The following is a 27,586-nucleotide window of genomic DNA, read 5'->3' on the forward strand; positions in this document are numbered from 1 at the left end:
ACTGGAATCCACCTGCAGGACATTTCCCGATTTGGTATTTTATGTAAACTATTGCGTTATTTAAAACTCACTTATTTGGACTTCCCAGTGTTGTGGTTGCATTTTCGACAGCTATGACGCCAAAGAACAACTCCGCCTAAAAGAAAACAAAATAAAACAGACAGTGTTTAATGACATACTGTGCAGTAGGCGCGTTCAGCACTACAGTGTGTGTTTCAGTGCTGCGTCCCCCTACCTGCTGCCGTTTCCATTTCTTCTTGTTAAGTGTGGTGAGAACGGTGACACTACTTGAGAAGCTGAGCAGCAGAGCACGAGGGATCTCAGTGGCCAGTTCGTCTGGAACGTTCTCTATGATCTTCTCGCTGTTGCTGTTCACAGATATGATCTGGGAGGAGATGTGGTAAGTAAGTTATGGTTAATAAGATTTTAGTGCCAGACTTGTGGTTCAAAGGAAGTACTCAGATCATACAAGCAGAGAAGCAGCAAACAGGAAAATTCACACTGGTGTCTAAAATGCACCATCTCAGAGTGAACCATGTATCAGACTTTCAAATTAACCATATGAAAACATATATACAAAATAGGGTCTAAGTTTAGATAATAAACTGGTAATAAAGTATATGCTATATATGTTAATTACATAATATTGATATTCTCTTTCTCCATATTGTAATGCCATTATTATTGCCATTACTATATTGTCTACTCTGTATATATGACATCATGCATGTCTGAATGCAGTAGATGACATACAGTCGAGTTTCTCCCTTTTTTCCTCCATCGAAAGGTTTAATCTGAATTGAAGGTCTAAGATCTCATGTGTTGTAGAAATTGGAATATCTTCTGGGGGAAATTTGTGATTGCACAAATAAAATCCTGTCAGAGAAATGACGCTGTCATACCTGAGTAACAAAGGTCTGCTGGACGATCTGTGGAGTGGACATCAGGTGTCCCAGAAACAAAGGGTCTTTGGATGCAGTGAGCAGCTGGGAGCCGCTGATGCTGCTGAACGTTGTCGCGGGCACACCCACAACGAGAGAGCCCAGCATGAACAACGACTCCGTGCTGTTGATCTGGTGATGGAAAAGGAGGCGAGCGGAAGACATGTAAGACAGCTTCAAACTGACTGGTGTGTTTACAGACACAACCACGGCATCTCAGATCAGATCTGAACTCAATAAAGCGTTCAGTGACAGACAGCAGATACCTGAAAGACCCCTGAGGACATCAGTGTCTGGACAATGGCATTGGCCTGCCCATCACTCCAGCCTGTCACAGTGCTGAGAGTGCCGAGGGAACCAAACAGGTCCTGAGGCTTTATCATCGTGATCTGTCCAGTGGACAGACCAGTGCTTTCGTTGCCGAGGGCAGAAATGGACGTGGAATCAATGTTGTCACCAAGGTTACCGGCCAAAGCTGCAGAAATCTACAGAGGAAAATGTAAAGACTTTGTCAATTGCAGTTATTGTTTTGTGTAAAGTAGATGTGTTGTTTTTACAAAGTAGTATCATTACTCAAAAACCCTACCATTCATAGCTTTTATAGTATGTAGATAGAACCACAATGGTGCTGGTGAGAGCAGCTGTAGTCCACCATCAAACCGTATCATGACCGCCCTGATTCAGAACTATTTAGTTAATAAAAGTTTAACTGGGAGGTTCTCCTGACAGTCACATGACACGATCTGCTGATTATTTCTCTGTTTGTTAAACTGTAGAAACAACAACACCCAAAGGTTTTCATTGTAGCTCATGTTACAAAGTTCTGTTTATTGCTTATTGCTAAAGTGAGGAGGGAGAAAAGGTTCGATAAGAGATTTGTTTGCATCAGAGTTTCAAAAATCACAGTATTTTGCCAACTGGGAACCAGATCCAAACCCAACCCATGGAACCAACCCAACCCAATTCAAGTGGTGACAAAATTGAGGAAAAACACACGTCTGAGTAAGGTGTTTGGCCACGAGGAGCCTCCAGAGTAACTGTACTGCTAATGTATGTATGATTTTGTGTGTGTTTAGTACCTGTGGATCCAGGTCTGTACACAGAGCGGTCAGGTTGCGCAGCACTATTACACTTTGTTCTGCGTTCAGCTGGGTGAATGCTGGACCAGGAGCGGTACACCGACACAACAGAGGAAGCCTGCAGCGAGAGAGAGAGAGAGAGAGAGAAGAGTTTGTTTTACACACAAACAGTGAGGTATCATTCACATATGTGTTTGTGCTGATGTGTGAGGGGTTTGTGGCCGAAAGGTAAAACACGTTTTATAGGTTTAGACTCACAGGAAGGGGTTGAAGTTGCTGTCCTGCAGATAAACCAGCTCAGTGTAGTAGTTGGTGAGGTTGAGAGGTAAGATGGAGTGGCTGAGGAGAGCGAGGTTCAGAGGGTTCACTGTGAACACCTGGATATCCTGCAGAGAGGAGAGAGAGAGCGCAATTATTTATGTCTTCAAACTCAGTGAACAGAACCAGAACTGCAGTTTAAGATTTCCCAAATTAGGTTCAGTACCTCTGCAGGTCCAAATCCCTGAAGATCCTCCAGAGTGAGGAAAGGCATGAACGGGCCGATGTACTCTGCAAACCAGGCTGTGGAGTTTAGCTCTGGATTGTCGCGGTCGTAGCACCTCGGCTTCGTCGCTACAACAAATCACAAATATTCACATGGTTGGTTTAACTGAGGGAAGCCAGAGAGAAACATGACAGATAAATAAAAGCAGCATTTAGAAATATAGTGACTGATTGAGACTCTGCTAGCATGTGATGTATTTTATCAGCAATTTCAAATGTTATTTTTGTAAATTATTAGATACATATTATAAAATGCTGTGACTCTTGTTTTAGTTTAATTTAGAGAGAACAAATAGCACTTTGTTCCTAGAAGTTAAATCAAATAGATAAACAAAACCCATTATTGCTGAATTCAACACACTCTAGGGTTTGTGATGTACCATATAATGCTGATGCTAACTAATAATAACTGACCTTAGATAGACATTGCTGTGTAATTGACATTATTGAGTCAGTTTCAACTTTTTGAGCATTTAGCATTACTCCCACACTCGTCAGCAAAAGGAACACTCGCTTGCTTTGAAGCTCTACCTGAGGTGAGGTAGGCCCTGATGGTGTTGAACACGTCGGGCCTTGTAAAGTCTGCGACATTGTAGTTGTATTCATCAAGAACTGAGATGCTGAAACAGAGCAAAATGAAACCAGACCACGTGACTTGAAAACGTGCAAAAAAGACGTGATGTAAGAAAAATGACACATTTCTTATACAAAATGAGCGTTTAGAGTTGTGAAAACCACACATACAGCTTTTGGAAGGCCAGGCAGGAGGTGTTTTGTGTGCTACTGGGGCTGATCAGACTCTTTGTGAGGAAGGGCAAGTAGTCGCGGAGGCGTCGGTCAAACCAAGCGTTGACCTCTGACCTCTTGGAGCTGCTGAGAGCCATGGGCCAGACGCAAGGCAGTGTGGGCCGCCGCACTTCCACAGGAAGAGACTCCTACAGTGAGCGTACCAATCAATGTAATTCATGTTACATCAGTGTGTGTCTGAATCTGTTTGTGTGTGAGGGACTTACGGTCTCCAGGAACATCGGTGTCTGGACGAAGTTGTTGTAGATCACACAGAGCTCTGCATCGCTGTTGACAACGCCAGGGCGACGGAGGAAGTCCCCAAGATGTGATGGTGGCATGGAGTTCACCAGCTGGTGGACAAGAAAACATGAAATAAGTCATTGGCTGCCACCTCAAGCACTGTTTTTGAACATCTGTTTTACTTTTGGACACACACCTGATGCATCCTGTCGTGAGGCATGAGGGACAGGAAGGTCGTCAGGTCGGGGAACTGGAATCCCATGAACGTGCGCTCCAAGAAACTGTAGAAACTGTGGTTGTAGTTGTCACCGTAGCACTGGAGAGGTGTTGGTCCTACATTTAGGAATACAGAGGTCGGCTGTCAAACAAACTTTGATCCGCTGAGTTTGAATAAAGGCTAAAGCTTCGGTTTCAATGATGGTAAATCAGGCTGTGGACTTATAGACTGATTAACAATATATATTTAAGAGTGTTTAAAAAGGAAGCGATTATTGACTATTTCATGCAAATAAATAAAATACAAACAAACTTAAATATTTTTAAGTTGGAAAAAAAAGAAACGCAGACTTCTACTGTATATCAGAGGGATAATAATGGACTTAGGAGGACCCTCTGACAGCACAGAGGAGTTTGTAATGAGATAAATAAATAAAAAATAGAAATATATACATAAACACTAGTATGAATATAGAGATTAGCTTTATGGGCTGTGTGAGCTCCAAATTTGCTCTCTGTAGTTGGGTTTCCTCACCAAAAATCTGTTTTAGTCTTGATTAAAAGCCATAATGTCAGCGGGGATATTTAAAATCCCTGACAGAAGGACTTCTCCAAATCATCCCTACATAAATCTGAGACAATAGTTATAATTATTACTTAAGGAATGAATGAATGAATTTGTTGGTGCTTCAAGGATAAAATAATTAGCTATAATACAACTGATTTACAAAAGATTAACTACTGCATTTTACTACTGCATACTGTATTAACTACTGGTGCAATGTAAAATATATTTTATGATTCTAAACCACTTTAATGGCCCATATTTCTGACATGAACTTTGAATATACAGGGAAGATCTTTCAACACCTGTGGAGTTTTTTTTTTTACTAAACAAAGTTCTGTTTACATTCAGTGTTCCTCACCAAAACCTCCTGTATTTATCCTCGATGCCTGACAAATGTTCTGAATGTATTTTCTTCCCCCCAAAAACTCCAGCAAAGTCGAAACCATGTACTTGTGCACATGCACAGGATATAAACAAAATAGGAACACAGTCACAAAAACATTGCTCCATAATACTACTAATGGTCAAAAACTCCACAGGGTGTCTTTTGAGCATCTCCCTCTCTGTTAGACCAGGAACTGTCATGCAATTAATACAAATGAAATAAGAATTCTGGTGAGTTATGTTGACAATGTACAGTGCATTATTTTGTAATGTGTTTCCACCCAGACTGTTTCTAGTTTCCTCTCTGTGTGCTTTCATTACCTTTGAGAGACTGAATGATGTGGTTGTGAATGTCTTTCTGTGTAACTTCACTAAGAGATGAGATTGTTGAATTCAGGTCTTCCACTCTGAAATACAAAAATAAAATAAAATAGAATAAAAAATCAATTATTTTTATTTCTGCCTTATGGCTGCATTCATTTATTCACTGGTTTGCTCCTCATGGCTCTATGCTTACCCCTGCTGCTGGACACTGCAATTTCTTCCCGCCAGTATTTTGAAGAATGGCGCAACATGGCTCGGTGACAGGTTGACCAACAAGGGACGCATTCGGTTGTGGAGCCACAGCAACACAACTGAATCACCCACTGACTGGTCTGAGAGGTTTGCACGGTCAAACACAACTTGCAATAAGGCTGACCGCACCGGAGAGGGGAGCGCATCTTCCTGACCCTGCAGAGGAAGAAAAGTAACCGTAAAGGGAAAGTTTAAAAAATTAAAAAACCTATTTCTCTGCAAAGCAACAAAAAACAGGACCTAATATGGAGCTGATGTTTTAAAAGCACCCTCTTCTACATTTCTGCGAGAAGTGCAACATTTTATTTTGCTGAAGTTATATGTTCAAACATCCACATTGAGTAAAATTATATTATCGTGAATAAATATTGACCATCTACCATAAAAAAATAGATAAACATTATGTGACCTGATATACGACTAATATATTGTTTCCTGGTGCCAATCAAGAACAAGATATTATCTGAAAACTGGTGTTTGATGCAAATTCACCATGATAGCGGGTGAGAAGTCATCAAAGAAGGCTGCGAGCTGTTGGTCGGGGACGTGTTTCATCACCATGGTGACCTGGGCAGGAGAGGTGATCTGGCCAGGTGTGGCGGACACCTCCGCTAGCTGTCTGACTGTCAGCTGTGGTAGGGCTTCCAGCTGCATGTCAACACACACAAATATATGTACAACAACAGAGTAAAAAAAAAAGGCAAAACAAGCAAATGAACATAACAAGAGGAGACAGGATGCGAGAGGAAGTACCGCTGAAAACTTGGGATTGAGCATCTGCAGGTCGCTGAAGGACAAAAGGACAGAGAAACCTCCCAAGTTCCTCTGCAGCCATTCTCCACTGTTGATGTTTGAGATGCAGAGAGGGTCTGAAACACAAAAACAAACACAACAAATTAATTTCCTCCGTTGCCACCTACAGATTTCCAACACTAACTAAAGGCCGAATGTCCATCAGCTTCAGCTGCACTTTTAGATCAATGCAAACATGACATGAGAACATTACAAGCAAGATGCTAATATGGTGAAGTTATATCCTTATTCATCTCTCTCTCTCTCTCTCTCTCTCTCTCTATATATATATATATATATATATATATATATATATATATATATATATATATGTGTGTGTGTGTGTGTGTGTGTGTGTGTGTGTGTGTGTGTGTGTGTGTGTGTATATATATATATATATATTATTTATTTATTTATTTATTTTTTTGTTTGTTTGTTTTTTGTTTTGAATTTTGCCTTTTATGGAAATACTGATATGACATATGAGGGCAGTCAGCAACAAAGCTCTGTAATTGGAATACAATTAGACCACATATCCATGACATCTCCCACTTGATGGAAAGAAAAGTAGAAGTTTCAACAAAACAGTGCAAAAGTGCAAGTAAGTGTACCTGAATAATAAGTGAAAACAAATGCTTCTGATTCCAATTATAATTAGTCATTAATGACTCATTATTCTAATTGCTAATTATAGAGACACTAGTTCTCGTACACAGTTTGTTTGACATATTTTATTATACCTTGTGCTTTAACTGATTTAAGAAATGGCTAGAGGTGTGTAACACGAAGACAACATCTGTTAACTTTATTGTAATGTGAACAGTAACATTTTGTGTTTTAGCTCTCAAAATAAACTTGCTTGGTTACTGATTCTGAAGCTCGATCTTAATATATTAGAACCTACCTGTTGTGTTCTTCCTGCTCAGGAAAACCTGAATGAAGTGTGTGAAGACAAACATCTGGCTGGCGTGTGTCATGTGTGGCTGGAGATCGCTCAAAATCTTCACACTGGTTCACAAATTAAATCAGGAGTCATAAAGTTAATGACAATATGTTGACAACACAAGACAGAGGATCAGATCTGCAGTGAAATCAGAGCAGTTTGGTTGAAGCTGACAGTGAATGTGCTGCTCACATGTGCTGGTAGCTGCTGCAGTTCAAACCCTTTGTGGTGAGACATGACAGGAAGTCAGGGGAAGCAGCAGGCAGGAATGGACGGAGCCGGTGGTCGAACCACAGCTGGATGAGGGCGGGATCATTGATGTTGGCGATGCTGAATGTGTCCAATCGGAGTTCTCGTATTGCGTCCAAAATCATCGGCACTGCAGGATTTCTGGGGTCCAGAGTCTGCAAGAAAAAAAGGCCTCAGTGTCTAGATCTGATCAGGAAAGAGTAAAGTGAGGAGCATCGCTGATTCACACCATGTTGGTTAGATGATCCAGAGCTTCATCCAGCACATGAGAGGCTTTGGAGAGGAGAAGCTTCCAGGCAGGTCTTGAGCCGCTGGACATGGAGGAGCGATTACACGCCAGCATCGCTGCCAGATCCTCTGCTTTCAACGCTGACAGCTGAGTGATGAAAGAGCAGAATGACAACAGGTCGATAATAAACAAAGATCAGAAAACACACTGGAGATCACAATCAAAGTATTTCACACAACAGAAGTTTTAGGACAGTTGTTGATCCAAAAGGTTTTGGTGTCTTACTGAGGCACAAGCAAATTCCTCAACAGCAAAGTCACACAAACGTCCGCTCATCCGTCCGCTGTCAAGGTGGAGCTGCAGCATTGTGCTGTAGATTCAAAACAAACATTCATTGATAGTATATTAAAAGACATAATGTTAAATCAAGCTCAAAGTAGGATAGCAGAGAGAGCTTTATAAATCCCACCTGTTCACTCCAACACAGATGTCTGTTTCTGTGAAAAATAGCAATAAATAGTAAAGAGAGGTTAATCACTTTTAAATATAGAAATGTTCAATAAGTTCACTTGTTATGCAGTAAGACAACTTACCATTTGTCATGGTCACAGTGCACTTGGGGGAGAAAAAGGTTTAAATAGTTATGATTCTTTTATCATAATGAGAAAAACAATATTCAGGATGGAAAAAGGTAAAATCATATTTAATTACCTCTCCACTGAAAATGATGCAACCTATAATAAAAGCACAAGTAGATGCAAATTAGTTCATGGTACTGTTCAGAAATCACACATTGACATGCTCATTTCAATGATAAGTTTACATGATGACAACGTAATAACAAGGAAATGAAGACACGTTGATGTTAAGGGAGGACAATAAACTTGGATACAGAACAGAGTCACAGAGCAACATTATCCTTCATGTGATATCACACATATTAATAATATTTTGCGCTCCTCACCTGGTGGTATGTGGCTGGATAAGACCGTCTTGGTGTGTGTGATGGATGAAGCTACATCAGGAGAAACTGTAGCCATGGCCAAGTCCAGTCTGCTGAACCTGCAGCAGCAACATCACGGTTTTATGCTTGATATGATTATCTATCAATAATACATATGAAATCTGGAATAACCATGAATATCTATAAACTCACAGTGTTTTGTATGATGAACAGGAGAGGGGTTCCTTCAAATACAGAAAACAAACATTATTACTCACAACAACAAGTGCTGCAAAGTGTAAATCTTGAACAAAGACGGATCCAGTTTGTACCTGTTGGAGGAACATGACGAGGTAGGACAGGAACTCTGGAAGTTTCTTCTCATCTGGAGTCAGTTCATCAAAGAGCATGTTTATGATGACGTCTTTCTCTGGAAGAGCAGGAAGAGTCGACACCAGCAGCTCTGCACTCTGCTTTGGAGTCAGGTGTCGCAGGACCTCCAGCTAAATGAAAGGAAGGTAACATGAATCAGTTTTACTTCTGCTGAAAATAACAAGATAACAACAACACTGGTCAGTTCTCTAAATCCTTGATGTTAGCAGAAATGAAATCTTACAGGGTTGAAGTGTGGGTTGAGATGAAGCAGCTCTTTGAGGGACAAAAACGCTGAAAACGGACCCAGATTCTTCATCAGCCACTCTGCACTGTTGTTGGTGAGAGACACACAGGCTGGACCTGGACCAAGTCATAGAAAGACAAAGGTAAGAATCTCATAATGACTGACTTTGACACTTTATCTTTATGGGACATGTGAGGACCTACCTGAGCTGTTATTCATGCTCAGGAAAAGCTGGATGAAGTGTGTGGAGACAAACATCTGGCTGGCGTGTGTCATGTGTGGCTGGAGATGGCTCAAAATCTTCACACTGGTTCACAATCAGGAGTCAAAAAGTTAATGACAATATGTTGACAACACAAGACAGAGGATCAGATCTGCAGTGAAATCAGAGCAGTCTGGTTGAAGCTGACAGTGAATGTGCTGCTCACATGTGCTGGTAGCTGCTGCAGTTCAAACCCTTTGTGGTGAGACATGACAGGAAGTCAGGGGAAGCAGCAGGCAGGAATGGACGGAGCCGGTGGTCGAACCACAGCTGGATGAGGGCGGGATCATTGATGTCGGCGATGCTCAATGTGTCCAATCGGAGTTCTCGTACTGCGTCCAAAATCATCGGCACTGCAGGATTTCTGGGGTCCAGAGTCTGCAAGAAAAAAAGGCCTCAGTGTCTGGATGTGATCAGGAAAGAGTAAAGTGAGGAGCATCGCTGATTCACACCATGTTGGTTAGATGATGCAGAGCTTCATCCAGCACATGAGAGGCTTTGGAGAGGAGAAGCTTCCAGGCGGGTCTTGAGCCGCTGGACATGGAGGAGCGATTACACGCCAGCATCGCTGCCAGATCCTCTGCTTTCAACGCTGACAGCTGAGTGATGAAAGAGCAGAATGACAGCAGGTCGATGATAAACAAAGATCAGAAAACACACTGGAGATCACAATGAAACTATTTCAACACAACAGAAGTTTTAGGACAGTTGTTGATCCAAAAGGTTTTGGTGTCTTACTGAGGCACAAGCAAATTCCTCAACAGCAAAGTCACACAAACGTCCGCTCATCCGTCCGCTGTCAAGGTGGAGCTGCAGCATTGTGCTGTAGATTCAAAACAAACATTCATTGATAGTATATTAAAACACATAATGTTAAATCAAGCTCAAAGTAGGATAGCAGAGAGTGCTTTATAAATCCCACCTGTTCACTCCAACACAGATGTCTGTTTCTGTGAAAAATAGCAATAAATAGTAAACAGAGGTTAATCACTTTTAAATATAGAAATTTTCAATACGTTCACTTGTTATGCAGTAAGACAACTTACCATTTGTCATGGTCACAGTGCACTTGGGGGAGAAAAAGATTTAAATAGTTATGATTCTTTTATCATAATGAGAAAAACAATATTCAGGATGGAAAAAGGTAAAATCATATTTAATTACCTCTCCACTGAAAATGATGCAACCTATAATAAAAGCACAAGTAGATGCAAATAAGCTGATGTTGTCGTTCAGGTGTCAAATAATTAAATGCTCATGATAAGTTTACATGATGACAACGTGATAAGAAGGAAATGAAGACACATTGATGTTAAGGGAGGACAATGAACTTGGATACAGAACAGAGTCACAGAGCAACATTATCCTTCATGTGATATCATACATATTAATAATATTTTGTGCTCCTCACCTGGTGGTAGGTGGCTGGATAAGACCGTCTTGGTGTGTGTGATGGATGAAGCTACATCAGGAGAAACTGTAGCCATGGCCAAGTCCAGTCTGCTGAACCTGCAGCAGCAACATCACGGTTTTATGCTTGATATGATTATCTATCAATAATACATATGAAATCTGGAATAACCATGAATATCAATAAACTCACAGTGTTTTGTATGATGAACAGGAGAGGGGTTCCTTCAAATACAGAAAACAAACATTATTACTCACAACAAGTGCTGCAAAGTGTAAATGTTGAATAAAGACGGATCCAGTTTTTACCTGTTGGAGGAACATGACGAGGTAGGACAGGAACTCTGGAAGTTTCTTCTCATCTGGAGTCAGTTCATCAAAGAGCATGTTTATGATGACGTCTTTCTCTGGAAGAGCAGGAAGAGTCGACACCAGCAGCTCTGCACTCTGCTTTGGAGTCAGGTGTTGCAGGACCTCCAGCTGAATGAAAGGAAGGTAACATGAATCAGTTTTCCTTCTGCTGAAAATAACAAGATAACAACAACACTGGTCAGTTTTCTGAATCCTTGATGTTAGCAGAAATGAAATCTTACAGGGTTGAAGTGTGGGTTGAGATGAAGCAGCTCTTTGAGGGACAAAAATATTGAAAATGGACCCAGATTCTTCATCAGCCACTCTGCACTGTTGTTGGTGAGAGACACACAGGCTGGACCTGGACCAAGTCATGAACACAAAGGTAAGAATCTCATAATGACTGACTTTGACACTTTATTGTGATGGAAAATGTGAGGACCTACCTGAGCTGTTATTCATGCTCAGGAAAAGCTGGATGAAGTGTGTGGAGACAAACATCTGGCTGGCGTGTGTCATGTGTGGCTGGAGATGGCTCAAAATCTTCACACTGGTTCACAATCAGGGGTCAAAAAGTTAATGACAATATGTTGACAACACAAGACAGAGGATCAGATCTGCAGTGAAATCAGAGCAGTCTGGTTGAAGCTGACAGTGAATGTGTTGCTCACATGTGCTGGTAGCTGCTGCAGTTCAAACCCTTTGTGGTGAGACATGACAGGAAGTCAGGGGAAGCAGCAGGCAGGAATGGACGGAGCCGGTGGTCGAACCACAGCTGGATGAGGGCGGGATCATTGATGTCGGCGATGCTCAAAGTGTCCAATCGGAGTTCTCGTATTGCGTCCAAAATCATCGACACTGCAGGATTTCTGGGGTCCAGAGTCTGCAAGAAAAAAAGGCCTCAGTGTCTGGATCTGATCAGGAAAGAGTAAAGTGAGGAGCATCGCTGATTCACACCATGTTGGTTAGATGATGCAGAGCTTCATCCAGCACATGAGAGGCTTTGGAGAGGAGAAGCTTCCAGGCAGGTCTTGAGCCGCTGGACATGGAGGAGCGATTACACGCCAGCATCGCTGCCAGATCCTCTGCTTTCAACGCTGACAGCTGAGTGATGAAAGAGCAGAATGACAACAGGTTGATAATAAACAAAGATCAGAAAACACACTGGAGATCACAATCAAAGTATTTCACACAACAGAAGTTTTAGGACAGTTGTTGATCCAAAAGGTTTTGGTGTCTTACTGAGGCACAAGCAAATTCCTCAACAGCAAAGTCACACAAACGTCCGCTCATCCGTCCGCTGTCAAGGTGGAGCTGCAGCATTGTGCTGTAGATTCAAAACAAACATTCATTGATAGTATATTAAAACACATAATGTTAAATCAAGCTCAAAGTAGGATAGCAGAGAGAGCTTTATAAATCCCACCTGTTCACTCCAACACAGATGTCTGTTTCTGTGAAAAATAGCAAAAAATAGTAAACAGAGGTTAATCACTTTTAAATATAGAAATATTTTATAAGTTCACTTGTTATGCAGTAAGACAACTTACCATTTGTCATGGTCACAGTGCACTTGGGGGAGAAAAAGATTTAAATAGTTATGATTCTTTTATCATAATGAGAAAAACAATATTCAGGATGGAAAAAGGTAAAATCATATTTAATTACCTCTCCACTGAAAATGATGCAACCTATAATAAAAGCACAAGTAGATGCAAATAAGCTGATGTTGTCGTTCAGGTGTCAAATAATTAAATGCTCATGATAAGTTTACATGATGACAACGTGATAAGAAGGAAATGAAGACACGTTGATGTTAAGGGAGGACAATAAACTTGGATACAGAACAGAGTCACAGAGCAACATTATCCTTCATGTGATATCATACATATTAATAATATTTTGTGCTCCTCACCTGGTGGTATGTGGCTGGATAAGACCGTCTTGGTGTGTGTGATGGATGAAGCTACATCAGGAGAAACTGTAGCCATGGCCAAGTCCAGTCTGCTGAACCTGCAGCAGCAACATCACGGTTTTATGCTTGATATGATTATCTATCAATAATACATATGAAATCTGGAATAACCATGAATATCAATAAACTCACAGTGTTTTGTATGATGAACAGGAGAGGGGTTCCTTCAAATACAGAAAACAAACATTATTACTCACAACAAGTGCTGTAAAGTGTAAATCTTGAACAAAGACGGATCCAGTTTGTACCTGTTGGAGGAACATGACGAGGTAGGACAGGAACTCTGGAAGTTTCTTCTCATCTGGAGTCAGTTCATCAAAGAGCATGTTTATGATGACGTCTTTCTCTGGAAGAGCAGGAAGAGTCGACACCAGCAGCTCTGCACTCTGCTTTGGAGTCAGGTGTCGCAGGACCTCCAGCTGAATGAAAGGAAGGTAACATGAATCAGTTTTACTTCTGCTGAAAATAACAAGATAACAACAACACTGGTCAGTTCTCTGAATCCTTGATGTTAGCAGAAATGAAATCTTACAGGGTTGAAGTGTGGGTTGAGATGAAGCAGCTCTTTGAGGGACAAAAACGCTGAAAACGGACCCAGATTCTTCATCAGCCACTCTGCACTGTTGTTGGTGAGAGACACACAGGCTGGACCTGGACCAAGTCATAGAAAGACAAAGGTAAGAATCTCATAATGACTGACTTTGACACTTTATCTTTATGGGACATGTGAGGACCTACCTGAGCTGTTATTCATGCTCAGGAAAAGCTGGATGAAGTGTGTGGAGACAAACATCTGGCTGGCGTGTGTCATGTGTGGCTGGAGATGGCTCAAAATCTTCACACTGGTTCACAATCAGGAGTCAAAACGTTAATGACAATATGTTGACAACACAAGACAGAGGATCAGATCTGCAGTGAAATCAGAGCAGTCTGGTTGAAGCTGACAGTGAATGTGCTGCTCACATGTGCTGGTAGCTGCTGCAGTTCAAACCCTTTGTGGTGAGACATGACAGGAAGTCAGGGGAAGCAGCAGGCAGGAATGGACGGAGCCGGTGGTCGAACCACAGCTGGATGAGGGCGGGATCATTGATGTCGGCGATGCTCAAAGTGTCCAATCGGAGTTCTCGTATTGCGTCCAAAATCATCGGCACTGCAGGATTTCTGGGGTCCAGAGTCTGCAAGAAAAAAAGGCCTCAGTGTCTGGATCTGATCAGGAAAGAGTAAAGTGAGGAGCATCGCTGATTCACACCATGTTGATTAGATGATGCAGAGCTTCATCCAGCACATGAGAGGCTTTGGAGAGGAGAAGCTTCCAGGCAGGTCTTGAGCCGCTGGACATGGAGGAGCGATTACACGCCAGCATCGCTGCCAGATCCTCTGCTTTCAACACTGACAGCTGAGTGATGAAAGAGCAGAATGACAGCAGGTCGATGATAAACAAAGATCAGAAAACACACTGGAGATCACAATGAAACTATTTCACACAACAGAAGTTTTAGGACAGTTGTTGATCCAAAAGGTTTTGGTGTCTTACTGAGGCACAAGCAAATTCCTCAACAGCAAAGTCACACAAACGTCCGCTCATCCGTCCGCTGTCAAGGTGGAGCTGCAGCATTGTGCTGTAGATTCAAAACAAACATTCATTGATAGTATATTAAAACACATAATGTTAAATCAAGCTCAAAGTAAGATAGCAGAGAGAGCTTTATAAATCCCACCTGTTCACTCCAACACAGATGTCTGTTTCTGTGAAAAATAGCAATAAAAAGCAAATAGTGGTTAATCACTTTTGAATATAGAAATATTTTATAAGTTCACTTGTTATGCAGTAAGACAACTTACCATTTGTCATGGTCACAGTGCACTTGGGGGAGAAAAAGATTTAGATGGTTATGATTCTTTTATCATAATGAGAAAAACAATATTCAGGATGGAAAAAGGTAAAATCATATTTAATTACCTCTCCACTGAAAATGATGCAACCTATAATAAAAGCACAAGTAGATGCAAATAAGCTGATGTTGTCGTTCAGGTGTCAAATAATTAAAAGCTCATGATAAGTTTACATGATGACAACGTGATAACAGGGAAATGAAGACACGTTGATGTTAAGGGAGGACAATGAACTTGGATACAGAACAGAGTCACAGAGCAACATTATCCTTCATGTGATATCATACATATTAATAATATTTTGTGCTCCTCACCTGGTGGTAGGTGGCTGGATAAGACCGTCTTGGTGTGTGTGATGGATGAAGCTACATCAGGAGAAACTGTAGCCATGGCCAAGTCCAGTCTGCTGAACCTGCAGCAGCAACATCACGGTTTTATGCTTGATATGATTATCTATCAATAATACATATGAAATCTGGAATAACCATGAATATCAATAAACTCACAGTGTTTTGTATGATGAACAGGAGAGGGGTTCCTTCAAATACAGAAAACAAACATTATTACTCACAACAAGTGCTGTAAAGTGTAAATCTTGAACAAAGACGGATCCAGTTTGTACCTGTTGGAGGAACATGACGAGGTAGGACAGGAACTCTGGAAGTTTCTTCTCATCTGGAGTCAGTTCATCAAAGAGCATGTTTATGATGACGTCTTTCTCTGGAAGAGCAGGAAGAGTCGACACCAGCAGCTCTGCACTCTGCTTTGGAGTCAGGTGTCGCAGGACCTCCAGCTGAATGAAAGGAAGGTAACATGAATCAGTTTTACTTCTGCTGAAAATAACAAGATAACAACAACACTGGTCAGTTCTCTGAATCCTTGATGTTAGCAGAAATGAAATCTTACAGGGTTGAAGTGTGGGTTGAGATGAAGCAGCTCTTTGAGGGACAAAAACGCTGAAAACGGACCCAGATTCTTCATCAGCCACTCTGCACTGTTGTTGGTGAGAGACACACAGGCTGGACCTGGACCAAGTCATAGAAAGACAAAGGTAAGAATCTCATAATGACTGACTTTGACACTTTATCTTTATGGGACATGTGAGGACCTACCTGAGCTGTTATTCATGCTCAGGAAAAGCTGGATGAAGTGTGTGGAGACAAACATCTGGCTGGCGTGTGTCATGTGTGGCTGGAGATGGCTCAAAATCTTCACACTGGTTCACAATCAGGAGTCAAAACGTTAATGACAATATGTTGACAACACAAGACAGAGGATCAGATCTGCAGTGAAATCAGAGCAGTCTGGTTGAAGCTGACAGTGAATGTGCTGCTCACATGTGCTGGTAGCTGCTGCAGTTCAAACCCTTTGTGGTGAGACATAACAGGAAGTCAGGGGAAGCAGCAGGCAGGAATGGACGGAGCCGGTGGTCGAACCACAGCTGGATGAGGGCGGGATCATTGATGTCGGCGATGCTCAAAGTGTCCAATCGGAGTTCTCGTATTGCGTCCAAAATCATCGGCACTGCAGGATTTCTGGGGTCCAGAGTCTGCAAGAAAAAAAGGCCTCAGTGTCTGGATCTGATCAGGAAAGAGTAAAGTGAGGAGCATCGCTGATTCACACCATGTTGATTAGATGATGCAGAGCTTCATCCAGCACATGAGAGGCTTTGGAGAGGAGAAGCTTCCAGGCAGGTCTTGAGCCGCTGGACATGGAGGAGCGATTACACGCCAGCATCGCTGCCAGATCCTCTGCTTTCAACACTGACAGCTGAGTGATGAAAGAGCAGAATGACAGCAGGTCGATGATAAACAAAGATCAGAAAACACACTGGAGATCACAATGAAACTATTTCACACAACAGAAGTTTTAGGACAGTTGTTGATCCAAAAGGTTTTGGTGTCTTACTGAGGCACAAGCAAATTCCTCAACAGCAAAGTCACACAAACGTCCGCTCATCCGTCCGCTGTCAAGGTGGAGCTGCAGCATTGTGCTGTAGATTCAAAACAAACATTCATTGATAGTATATTAAAACACATAATGTTAAATCAAGCTCAAAGTAAGATAGCAGAGAGAGCTTTATAAATCCCACCTGTTCACTCCAACACAGATGTCTGTTTCTGTGAAAAATAGCAATAAAAAGCAAATAGTGGTTAATCACTTTTGAATATAGAAATATTTTATAAGTTCACTTGTTATGCAGTAAGACAACTTACCATTTGTCATGGTCACAGTGCACTTGGGGGAGAAAAAGATTTAGATGGTTATGATTCTTTTATCATAATGAGAAAAACAATATTCAGGATGGAAAAAGGTAAAATCATATTTAATTACCTCTCCACTGAAAATGATGCAACCTATAATAAAAGCACAAGTAGATGCAAATAAGCTGATGTTGTCGTTCAGGTGTCAAATAATTAAAAGCTCATGATAAGTTTACATGATGACAACGTGATAACAGGGAAATGAAGACACGTTGATGTTAAGGGAGGACAATGAACTTGGATACAGAACAGAGTCACAGAGCAACATTATCCTTCATGTGATATCATACATATTAATAATATTTTGTGCTCCTCACCTGGTGGTAGGTGGCTGGATAAGACCGTCTTGGTGTGTGTGATGGATGAAGCTACATCAGGAGAAACTGTAGCCATGGCCAAGTCCAGTCTGCTGAACCTGCAGCAGCAACATCACGGTTTTATGCTTGATATGATTATCTATCAATAATACATATGAAATCTGGAATAAACATGAATATCTATAAACTCACAGTGTTTTGTATGATGAACAGGAGAGGGGTTCCTTCAAATACAGAAAACAAACATTATTACTCACAACAAGTGCTGCAAAGTGTAAATCTTGAACAAAGACGGATCCAGTTTTTACCTGTTGGAGGAACATGACGAGGTAGGACAGGAACTCTGGAAGTTTCTTCTCATCTGGAGTCAGTTCATCAAAGAGCATGTTTATGATGACGTCTTTCTCTGGAAGAGCAGGAAGAGTCGACACCAGCAGCTCTGCACTCTGCTTTGGAGTCAGGTGTCGCAGGACCTCCAGCTAAGTGAAAGGAAGGTAACATGAATCAGTTTTACTTCTGCTCAAAATAACAAGATAACAACAACACTGGTCAGTTTTCTGAATCCTTGATGTTAGCAGAAATGAAATCTTACAGGGTTGAAGTGTGGGTTGAGATGAAGCAGCTCTTTGAGGGACAAAAACATTGAAAACGGACCCAGATTCTTCATCAGCCACTCTGCACTGTTGTTGGTGAGAGACACACAGGCTGGACCTGGACCAAGTCATAGAAAGACAAAGGTAAGAATCTCATAATGACTGACTTTGACACTTTATCTTTATGGGACATGTGAGGACCTACCTGAGCTGTTATTCATGCTCAGGAAAAGCTGGATGAAGTGTGTGGAGACAAACATCTGGCTGGCGTGTGTCATGTGTGGCTGGAGATGGCTCAAAATCTTCACACTGGTTCACAATCAGGAGTCAAAAAGTTAATGACAATATGTTGACAACACAAGACAGAGGATCAGATCTGCAGTGAAATCAGAGCAGTCTGGTTGAAGCTGACAGTGAATGTGCTGCTCACATGTGCTGGTAGCTGCTGCAGTTCAAACCCTTTGTGGTGAGACATGACAGGAAGTCAGGGGAAGCAGCAGGCAGGAATGGACGGAGCCGGTGGTCGAACCACAGCTGGATGAGGGCGGGATCATTGATGTCGGCGATGCTCAAAGTGTCCAATCGGAGTTCTCGTACTGCGTCCAAAATCATCGGCACTGCAGGATTTCTGGGGTCCAGAGTCTGCAAGAAAAAAAGGCCTCAGTGTCTGGATCTGATCAGGAAAGAGTAAAGTGAGGAGCATCGCTGATTCACACCATGTTGGTTAGATGATGCAGAGCTTCATCCAGCACATGAGAGGCTTTGGAGAGGAGAAGCTTCCAGGTGGGTCTTGAGCCGCTGGACATGGAGGAGCGATTACACGCCAGCATCGCTGCCAGATCCTCTGCTTTCAACGCTGACAGCTGAGTGATGAAAGAGCAGAATGACAACAGGTTGATAATAAACAAAGATCAGAAAACACACTGGAGATCACAATGAAACTATTTCAACACAACAGAAGTTTTAGGACAGTTGTTGATCCAAAAGGTTTTGGTGTCTTACTGAGGCACAAGCAAATTCCTCAACAGCAAAGTCACAAAAACTTCCGTTCATCCGTCCGCTGTCAAGGTGGAGCTGCAGCATTGTGCTGTAGATTCAAAACAAACATTCATTGATAGTATATTAAAACACATAATGTTAAATCAAGCTCAAAGTAAGATAGCAGAGAGTGCTTTATAAATCCCACCTGTTCACTCCAACACAGATGTCTGTTTCTGTGAAAAATATTGATGAATTAATACATGGTTATTACTGGCATTAAAACATCAACTTAATTTAAAATTGCACTATTTTTAGTTGTGAGACAACTTACCATTCGTCATGGTCACAGTGCACTTGGGGGAAAAAGGGTTAAGATGGTTATGATTCTTTTATCATAATGAGAAAAAACAATATTCAAAAAAATATCAAATCACATTTAATTACCTCTCCACTGTATATGATGCAACCTATAACAAAAGCACAAGTAGATGCAAATTACCCGATGTTGTAGTTCAGATGTCAAATATTTAAAACCTTTTTTATTTTCATTTACTCTTTATAATTTATAATTTGCAACAGTGGATTTTCATCTTTAACCTCCCCAACCTGCTACAAACTCATTCTGTGCAGCCAAACATTGTTTAAACCACATGAACTTCATTTGATATTCAACTAAAGAACTAAAAGATACCAAATATTTCATGGAGAATATCAGGGAAATGTGTCATATATGATCCAGAATATTTCCATCTGATTCAATGGTGCAGCAACATCATTAAATCTTGATTTTTGCAACCTTTAAGCTACTTACCATAAAAGTCAGCAATTAGTAGTAGTAATTATCACTTCATAAATGCTAATATAATAATAGTTTGTGCTCCTCACCTGGTGGTATGTGGCTGGATAAGGCCGTCTTGGTGTGTATGATGGATGAAGCTACATCAGGAGAAACTGTAGCCATGGCCAAGTCCAGTCTGCTGAACCTGCAGCAGCAACATGTGGGATTAACGTTGCAGTTTCATGATTACTTATAAGTAATCAATGTAAAATAAACATGAATATATATGGACTCACAGTGTTTTGTATGATGAACAGGAAAGGTTCCCCTTGAAATACAGAAAACAAACTTTATTACTCACAACAACAAGTGCTGCAAAGTGTAAATCTTGAACAAAGACGGATCCAGTTTGTACCTGTTGGAGGAACATGACGAGGTAGGACAGGAACTCTGGAAGTTTCTTCTCATCTGGAGTCAGTTCATCAAAGAGCATGTTTATGATGACGTCTTTCTCTGGAAGAGCAGGAAGAGTCGACACCAGCAGCTCTGCACTCTGCTTTGGAGTCAGGTGTCGCAGGACCTCCAGCTGAATGAAAGGAAGGTAACATGAATCAGTTTTACTTCTGCTGAAAATAACAAGATAACAACAACACTGGTCAGTTTTCTAAATCCTTGATGTTAGCAGAAATGAAATCTTACAGGGTTGAAGTGTGGGTTGAGATGAAGCAGCTCTTTGAGGGACAAAAACGTTGAAAATTGACCCAGATTCTTCATCAGCCACTCTGCACTGTTGTTGGTGAGAGACACACAGGCTGGACCTGGACCAAGTCATAGAAAGACACATCTGTGAATGCTGACACATTTTCCAAGTCCATCAAAGTATGAAAATAGAAATAGTTAAAATAGTCGCAGTGTTATTGTCAGATCAGGCAGCGAGTACCTGAGTGCGACAGGAAACGGAGGACGAACTCCTTTAGGACCACATGCTGCTGTTTTAAGGTCATGCCATCAAAGTGGTGGATAAATACCTGCAGACTGACAATAAAATCAAGGAATGAGGAATATTTGTGTCTTCTTGAGGGTAACTTAATAATGCAAATGATCTATAACAATCATGAGGTTGCAACTTTTGTTACACTCTAAAACACTAAATTGCTAGATGGATGGAAAAAATGGACACTTACATTATCAGACTTGTTCCAGCCAAAGCTGAGCTTCTGACACTTTAACGCTAACAGATGATGTTTTGCAGTCATTCAGACAATAACTTACATTTGCTGGTATGAATGACAGCTGAGGTTCCTGAGGCTCAGGCAGCGCAGAAACCTTCCCGATGCAAACGGCAGGAACGCGCTCAGACGGCCGTGGAACCACTTCCTGATGACAGTGCTGTTCATCAGCTGCTCGTCAGTCAGCATTGACACTCTGATCTCTCCAATCACATCCAAAATCTCCGACGCTGATGGACCAACCATTGACTACAGGGGAGATCAGTTGATTAAATCATCATAGATTCAGTTGATTTGAGATGTTCTCCTTTTTTGGACTGTAACATTTCAATTATTCACTTCCATAATCCTTAAAGTAGTTGATTATGTTTGTGTTCATCAGAGGGTTAAAAAGACACTGACCATGTTAGCGAAGATGTCCAGAGCTGGATCCAAGACATAGGACAACTTAGTCAGCAGCATCTTCCACAGGACTTTGGAGTGGCTGCTGTTTCCAGGCAGATTACACTTCAGAAGAGACACCAGCTGATGGGCGGTGAAGTTCTCCAGCTGTATATGTACCACAGAAAACGTTAATTAAGTCATTAACAACAGGGAGCGTGTTGCATAGAAGCTGTTCTCAGGAATAAATCCTTGTAGTTCTACTTCACCTCTGCACATGCATATGTCTCCAAGGTAAAACTGCAGGAAACTTCCATAGATGTGCTCATGTAAGAGTGCAGGTCAGAGCTGTGAATGTATGAAAAAAAGAAAATACAGGTCAGAGCAGAGAATAATGAAACTGTTACTTGTATTCTTGGATACAAATCAAAACAAATGCAATACCTGTTGATTCCCCTGCAGATGGCAGTATCTGTCAAACAGCAGAGAAAAAAGCTGTAAGTACTTCTAGTACTGTAGTCAATAATCAAATAAGACCGTCAAAGTGTTCTTACCATTGTACTGGGTTACTGGGCACTGTGAAGGACAGATTTAATACATTTTAAGCAACATTAGAAAATATCAGTAAAATTCAAACATTTTCACTGTAAACATATAAATGTATACATTTCATTGCAAATATATAAATTGAAAAAGATTTAAATAAATCTCACCGTGATGTTCTTTGGCACACACTCTGTCCAAATCAAAAAATAAAAAATATTCAGTCAACTATGGCATACACTTGTAATACACATAAACAATAATAAAAAAGGCATTAAGTTGGCTCCTAAGTAAGTATTAATAGCTATGTGTGTCTGTCTTTGGTTTTGTCATAGTTATGGTTATGTTTGATTTTCTGGGTGTGTTTGGGTGTGTGTGTGTGTGTGTGTGTGAAAGGGACTGACCCTCTGGTGCAATGTCAATCAGGTCATCTATGCCAGCCCAGGTGACTGGTTCCATGTCCGGAGGCAGAGATGCTACGGCTCCATATAATCTCTCAAAGCTGACAAACAAACAAAAAAAAAAAGAAAAGGACATAGACCTCTAAAACTGATCTCTGAATAACAGAAAGGTTTTTCAGATCTGCATCAAAATGAACATAGAAACTAACAATCTTTGGACACAAGGTGCCAGATTTCATTCAAATAAGTGCACTGGGTCACAAGAGAGTAGCAAAAATGCGTAACATTGCCCTTTATTGCAATGTTGAGGTGTGGACCAAGCTGTTCTTTGGTCTATGGCCAAACCTTCCATCAAATTTAACCCAAATCTGTTCACAAAGGTGTGAGATTCCCTTCTAAATAACAAATAACCAAGCAGTGATAAAAAGGCTGTAAGCCAAATTGAATAAATCTGATTCTGATTTGTTTATGAAGTAGTTTTCAAACTTTCTATCATGCCTCAGTTTTGATGGTCAGTATTGGATTCTTGTATGATTTTTGCATTAATGTGATCAAAAACTATTTTCTCAGGTAATAAATTTACTGTAATAACCAAAACAGACATTCAGTCATTTAATGTATTGCTGTTAGAGGATAGAGGATTTTATCCATTTCACCCTAATTAGCTGCTGCTTTCCTGTCTGTCCTGATGACCTGAACCCTGATGACTTTTGTTGTTTTGTTGCTTCCAAATAAGTCAGATTAACAGGCCTTTTTCATAGCAGATATTTTGTCTTGTTATAGCAGGAAAAGCACAGGTGGAACTTAAACTAGAAATGATTTTTCACTTTCAACAATTAGCACCATGCAATGCAATGCAGTAGTTACAGGTGTGATTGGTTACACCTGTGTAGTTTATCCATAAAACCATCCCAAAGTACTCACATGTGTTTGTAGACATCGCAGGGTGGATTGACCTGATAAATTAAACATTTTACAGTTACAGTTATTTATCATCTTGGACAGTCAAATGATTTCCAAATGAATTAAAGCTAGTGTGTCTTTATAAAGCTGGTACCTCTTTGGCGAGCAGAACCAGATAGTGCAGGACCTCTAGAAAGTTCCTTTCTTCAGGCGACTCCAACAGGAAGTCAAACACTTGGTTGATAACAACGTCCTTCTCAAGTGAAGTCGGAAGAGGCAGCAGCAGCATCTCCGCGGTCTGTTCTGGAGACAAGAGGTGAAGGACCTCCAGCTGGACAGGAAACAGAGGGGAATGTGTTATTTAGAATTAAAAAAAAAGCCTTCAGTGATTTCAGTTTCCAGCCTGTCAGACTCACTCCAGAGAAGCTTGGGTTGAGCAAGTAGAAGTCAGCCATCGAGGCGAAGCTTGAGAAGAAACCAAAGTTCTTTTTTATCCAGTCTGCACTGTGAGCGGCTGAGGAGACACACTGTGGGTCTGAAACATATACACAAAAAATAATGTGTGAGTATGACACTGAATGTATTAACAATTTGTCTTGACATTATGTTTCACTAATAGTAAAGAGAAAGTGAAAATCAGATACACAGTGGTAGAAAGTAACCGAGTAAATTTCCATTTCATGTTACTTTAACCATCCCAGATTATGCGAAATGCACATTTTAATTCCTTTTCAACATAACTGTGTTTCTGTGGTTTGCCTGGAGAAAAAAAACATCCTCTCTCTGTTATTCCTGCTTCATCTTTTTTATAAAAGTGTGTGAGGATGCTCTATTCAGATTTGGCTCCCTTTATGATGTTATAAGGGATCTGTTGACCACGTGACTTCCTACAACCCTTCAGCAGACCGACTGTCCACGTCCACGGAAAACATAAATGATCTCTAAACTTCCACCAGTGCAGGAACAGTGGAGGATATTCTGAGTGACTCATTTTTATAGTGACTTTTGTCAGATTATTGCCAAAATGTAATGTGAAGATTTTAATGTAGTTGCAGGATAAAATGTTTCTGTTAAAAAGTTGTTTTTTTTTTGCTTTTTTGTTTAAACGCTGCTACTTCTGTTTACCTACCAGAGCTGTTGTGATGCAGCAGGAAGGAAAAGATGAAGTGCTCATAGATGTTGTGGCTGTGTGCCGGATCAGCGTCCATAAAACTCATGTGTTCTCCGAGTGATGCCACGCTGCATAAGAGGAAAAGGACAAGGAATCAAAGACATTTAATACATCCTACAGTGTGTGTGTGTGTGTGTAAAGAACATCTCCTCAAACCTGTGAACTCACATGGTTTGGTAAACTGGGCAGGAGAAGTTCTTGGTGCTGAGGCAGGACAGGAGGCCTGTGGGTATGTCGGGCAGGAGGGGCATCAGTTTGATCTTGAACCAGAGCTTGATGAAGTCTGTGTCTGTCAGGTGTTCCTGGGTCAGAGACGGAGACTCTGCCTCCCCAAAGATCTCCTGAAAGTCGGACGCCAACTCGTTGAAGTTCTACAGAAAAGAGGAGGGTAAGAAAGCGTTGACTTCAGTTTAGCCTGCAAACAAATATTCATAAAGTGATTTATGATAAAGATGTTAAAGGGCTGGAATTCATAGTTCAATATGAGACATTTCTATTTAATAATAATGTCTCCCAGTGGTCATGCAGATCTTACTTGCATCATTTAAGTTTTATGGTTTTAAAAGCTGTGTGTATATATTGGATTGTTACATCTCGTGGTTTAATGTTGAGTAGCAGTTATAGTTAAAAAACGAATATAGCATGAGAAATAATAGCACAGCGACGGTGTTAAGAATGTAAATATATCACGTATTTCTGTGAGCTCAGGTTGGATTGAAGAGCTAATCTCAAGTTAAAATCCCAGCCATTTAGTAAACACATAGATAGATAGATAGATAGATAGATAGATAGATAGATAGATAGACTCACAGTTGTGGACAGCTCTTTGATCAGTGAGTTCAGCCGTTCTGTCAGCTCTATAATCAGTCTCATGATCGTCGCCTCGGACATTTGCAGGTTGGTTCGAGCAGCACAGTGCAAAATATGGGCCACATTTTCCACCATATCGGTCAGCTGGTTGGATGAAAAAATGGGATAGGCAGGAAGGCAAAAAGCGCTTTAAGATGACTTGTTAGGCAGACTTATAAAAACATTAAAAGAAAAATAAACATTCAAACTTAAATAACTATAAAAAAAATGAAATAATAAAATGAAGTCTCACCCCGCAAGGGCCCTCATCAAGAGTGATGCTACAGACGTCCAGCTCTTCAGAGGTGTCATTGTCCATATGATGGTCCAGATAGCTGTGAACAAAACACAAACGTACATTCAAAGGATATTATACCACACTGTCTTATTGCACAGAAACACATTGACTGATCTGGGGTGGATTGAGTCAACTGGTGCTGAAGCTAACTAAAGCTGTATTTGCTGTTTTTGTCACTAGTGGGCTGAGGAACCACGCTACAAGCTAACAAACTCACAACTTCAATACATTGTTCACTTTATGAATGAACAATGGGTTGCATGTTATCAACCATTTTCCTTTTTATCCATCTAAAATGATGTTTAGATCACCTGACAAACCTAAATCAAATATTCACTCTCCTTTTAGCTTTGTTTTGGTCTCCACCCACAGCAATGAAAAAAATCAGGGTATTTAGCTGCTGGATGCTACACTGTCCTCATTAGCTAGTCGCTAACTTTGTCTATAGGCAGTCTGGTGCTTGGCTCGAGGCGTACGGTGGGTTTATCAGAGGTGACTGACCAAGAAAGCAAAACTGAAACGATAAGTTAAAAAGGCTAAAAAACTACATAAAGCAACAGTTGGGCAATAAGCTAATTGCTGCATTGCATTGCAGTAATTGCAGCCGTCATTAAGATTTTGGAGCTTTACATGTGTATTTGACTCATCTAATGTTGTTATTTTTAACTTTTTGATCTTAACTGACAAAAAATAAAAGAACACACAGACTGAAGACTTGTAATCAAAGAGTGACGCACAACACTTGGTGGAAGGCGAGCTTGATGTTCTGATGCATCAGGGTCTCAGGGTCATTAGGCAAGAACCTCCGTAAAAGCGGCATCACGACCTGCTGGTACCAGTCCTCCACGTTTGTCACGTCAAACGTTGGCCTCTCTAGATCTAGGGGTGTGTTAAGTGGCCGGTACATGTCTGCCAGCTCAGCCAGAGTCCAGTTGAGCAGGAACTGGGTCAGAGTGGCGCTCCTTATTTCTGACACGTTCCTCTGGAGAAACACAGCAGGTCAGGAGTCATTACACTTGGCAGATGGAGTGTGTGCATGTAGTTTATGCAGTGTGTGTTTGTGTGTGTGTGAGAGCTTGTACCTCTTGTGTGAAGGACACAAAGTCGTGAACGAAGCTCCCGATGGGTCTGAAAGCCGTCATGAACCCATTTACAACCTGTAAGTGTGACAAAAGACGTGAGGTAGTTTAAAATTAGAGGCAAGACTTATAATTTCTGAACTTCTTAAACTTGTGGTTTGCCTCTTCTACAGTATTTAAATAACAATACAACACATTTGGAGAGATTTTCAGATTTAAAAGTCTGAAATTTTTAACAGAATTTGGGAGTACCCAGCCACTAGTATTTAACTTTAAATGGTTCATTTTTGTGGCACCATGGCTACAAGTCAATACCAGGTATCTGTTTAAAAATCTAATGTACGAACACCTTGTTGAAAACTATGGCTTTCTCAGAAGTTACACTACCAACAGGCTCATTTTATTTGATCTAAAAGAAATAAAATAATTTCAGATTCTTCATAGTATTGAATTTATAGCACTGAAGGCCTGGTAGTATCGATATATCCATGCTGCATCACAGTACCTCACTGAGGCCGTTGTGCGAGGACGGTGGCATGTATGGGTTAGGAGGGTATGCAGGGGTTGTCCAGGTGTGGCCCCCTCCAGGTCTGTCAGAGGGGGGAGGGCCTGAGCCCCCCGTCAACAAACTGTGGAAGACCAGGGTGAGGGTGCCGTTGTCTAAACCTGCGACCTCAGGCCTCAGCAGCAGCTCGGCCTTCTGCGCTGGAGAGAGCAGGTGAAGAACCTCCAACTGTAGCGGAGAGACAAACAAGAAAACTTCACTGTGTCACTTGAACTCATCAAAAACTCTTCCC

The 27,586-nt window shown here is 41.1% G+C and overlaps 1 protein-coding gene across 1 annotated transcript; it reads right to left on the minus strand.

Annotated features, from left to right (window-relative positions):
* Positions 1 to 11,801: 11,801 nt before the first annotated feature.
* On the minus strand, positions 11,802 to 19,259 carry mslnb (mesothelin b). Its single transcript, XM_070828141.1, has 32 exons — positions 19,179 to 19,259; positions 18,893 to 19,039; positions 18,607 to 18,818; positions 18,382 to 18,485; positions 18,176 to 18,294; positions 17,892 to 18,062; positions 17,776 to 17,807; positions 17,584 to 17,681; positions 17,219 to 17,240; positions 16,911 to 16,995; positions 16,626 to 16,772; positions 16,340 to 16,551; positions 16,115 to 16,218; positions 15,909 to 16,027; positions 15,625 to 15,795; positions 15,509 to 15,540; positions 15,317 to 15,414; positions 14,952 to 14,973; positions 14,644 to 14,728; positions 14,359 to 14,505; positions 14,073 to 14,284; positions 13,848 to 13,951; positions 13,642 to 13,760; positions 13,358 to 13,528; positions 13,242 to 13,273; positions 13,050 to 13,147; positions 12,803 to 12,825; positions 12,685 to 12,706; positions 12,561 to 12,588; positions 12,377 to 12,461; positions 12,092 to 12,238; positions 11,802 to 12,017 (listed from the first exon to the last, which is right to left on the minus strand). Exons 1-32 carry the CDS (start codon positions 19,257 to 19,259, stop codon positions 11,802 to 11,804), a joined length of 3,465 nt encoding a protein of 1,154 aa, XP_070684242.1.
* Positions 19,260 to 27,586: the final 8,327 nt, after the last annotated feature.

Source organism: Pempheris klunzingeri, chromosome 3, assembly GCF_042242105.1.
Source record: "Pempheris klunzingeri isolate RE-2024b chromosome 3, fPemKlu1.hap1, whole genome shotgun sequence".
In the NCBI taxonomy this organism is placed as follows: Eukaryota; Metazoa; Chordata; class Actinopteri; order Acropomatiformes; family Pempheridae; genus Pempheris; species Pempheris klunzingeri.